The 2,048-nt window shown below is 26.9% G+C and overlaps 1 protein-coding gene across 1 annotated transcript in view; it reads left to right on the plus strand.

Moving 5' to 3' along the window:
- LOC108751173 (major royal jelly protein 1-like) overlaps positions 1–2,048 on the plus strand; it is a 4,868-nt gene that overhangs the window by 1,698 nt on the left and 1,122 nt on the right. Inside the window, exon 4 of the mRNA XM_018491250.1 lies at positions 4–105. Coding sequence (XP_018346752.1) covers positions 4–105 — 102 coding nt within the window. The remainder of the gene's footprint in view (positions 1–3; positions 106–2,048) is intronic.

Consider the following 2,048-nt stretch of genomic DNA (forward strand, 5'->3'; position numbering starts at 1 on the left):
GAGTCGAATCTGAGTATATGAAACATACTGACACTTCTTTCACTATAGCAGGCGAAAATTTTACTTTCGTAAGCGATGTCTTCGATATGACAATCGTTGACGACGGTAAGTACTAGTTTTTTTAAAATAAATATTAATATAAATACTATTTTTATTTATTTTTTTATTATATGAGGCGGATAATAAGAATTTAACCTGAATTACATCATATTCAATTGTAATTATCTTTTTTAACTTAATATTAATATTCATATACATTTATACTGCATTTTAATTAAATTAGCTTGTTTGGATATAAAGAAATACGTTCTTTTGGCTTAACAATTTAGTTCGAAATTTTTGTAATATTAACGTAAAAATTTGTATAAATTAAATTCATGATTAGTATTTTATTTACATTTTGTTGGTCAAAACAGATTTGTATGTTAATATTTATAAAATTTTATACAAAATTTTCTTATGAATATGTTTTGATGCATCTAACTAAAATTGAATGTGAGAACGTTAAAATCGGGATAGGAAACCTTTAACGCTTGCAGTCAACTGCAGAAGCCATAATGGGGATTCGAAAGAGTTCACTCTTCGATTTGAGACCTGTCTCTAATTGATACTACCGAGGCTTACGTGCAATTACATTGGCTGCATCCAGTAGAGGAAACTAATTAATTAGTACTTAATGGTTCTTTAATATGATTGGTTTCTACATTAGATCCAGCAAAAGAACTAAAGGCAAGAACCAATATTATTAAAGAATCATATTAAAGAATCACTAAACGCTAACTGATTCAGTTTCTCTATTAAACGTAGCCATTATGTATAAAGCGCTATGTCGTACACAAAAAAAACAGTAATAGCTATTTAAAATAGATTCAATTAAATGTTTTGATTAATATTAGGTGTAGTAAAAAGTCATCGCGTATTTTTAAAAGACATCTATCAGTAAAAACCGCAATTACTTTCTTATCAACAATATAAATATATCTTGATAGAGTAAAGTTTCAGCTTTAAAAATCTCTTTTTTAAATTATACGATACGACAATTTTTAATGGAGTTATGAGCAATTAAAGTCAAAATAATTCTTTTATTTAATCCGCGATAACTCAGTAATCAAAAGTCGTAGGAATATTAAAAAAAAAACGATTTTGAAGGGAAAGTATCAAGTTTTCACGATAGGTAATCGAAAATTTTCTCAAATTCGTTTTGGACACGTTACAAATCCACAAAGTGAGAAGAAAATTTTTCGTCTTTTTCAGCTCGTAGTTTTTGGTATGTAAAAATTATCAAACTCATATAAACTTAAAAAATGTGATAAGCTTTTAAAAGTAGAGATTTCAAGCTTTAAAACCCTTTTTTTAAATTTGAATTTTATTCATTATTGACGAAGATATTGTATATACAACTTTGAGCTAAAAAATACGCGATGACTTTTTACTACATCTAATATTTTGGTTATTTAGATATTTGTATTTGCCCAACTTGCCCCTATGCGCAACTAGCCCAAGTCTATCCTACACTAAAAGATGTATTTGATTGAATTAAATAAAATTTTTTGGTCCAACAATTTGTTAATTGAATATGTAAATACGTTTGTATTAACAAAAAAATTATAAGATATAACGGTCCCAACGGTAGGTGTTGTTCGCGGCGCGTGCTTTATTGTTAACGCCAGATATAATATATATAGATACGTCTATACTTGCGTAAGATAGCACAAAGGCAAAGATTACTGTGCTTAATACAATAATTTATGTCCGGTTGTTAATAATTAAACACGTGCGTTTTTCGTTTTCGTACATTAAAAATAAAATTATTAAGTAAGTGTTCTTTTTAGTCTACATGATAATTAAAACAATTAATAACAATCAAATGTGTTTTTTAGATGTGTTTTTAAGTAATTAACGTATTTTTTAACTTTAATGTTTAAGTTGATATTTTATTTACTTTTGTAGTTATAAAAAAATATTTCAGTCAACATTAATATGGGACTTGTTGAGCCAGTATATATATATATATATATATATGTGTGTGTGTGTGTGTGTGAGTATAA

Source organism: Trachymyrmex septentrionalis, unplaced genomic scaffold, assembly GCF_001594115.1.
Source record: "Trachymyrmex septentrionalis isolate Tsep2-gDNA-1 unplaced genomic scaffold, Tsep1.0 scaffold403, whole genome shotgun sequence".
Classification (NCBI taxonomy): domain Eukaryota; kingdom Metazoa; phylum Arthropoda; class Insecta; order Hymenoptera; family Formicidae; genus Trachymyrmex; species Trachymyrmex septentrionalis.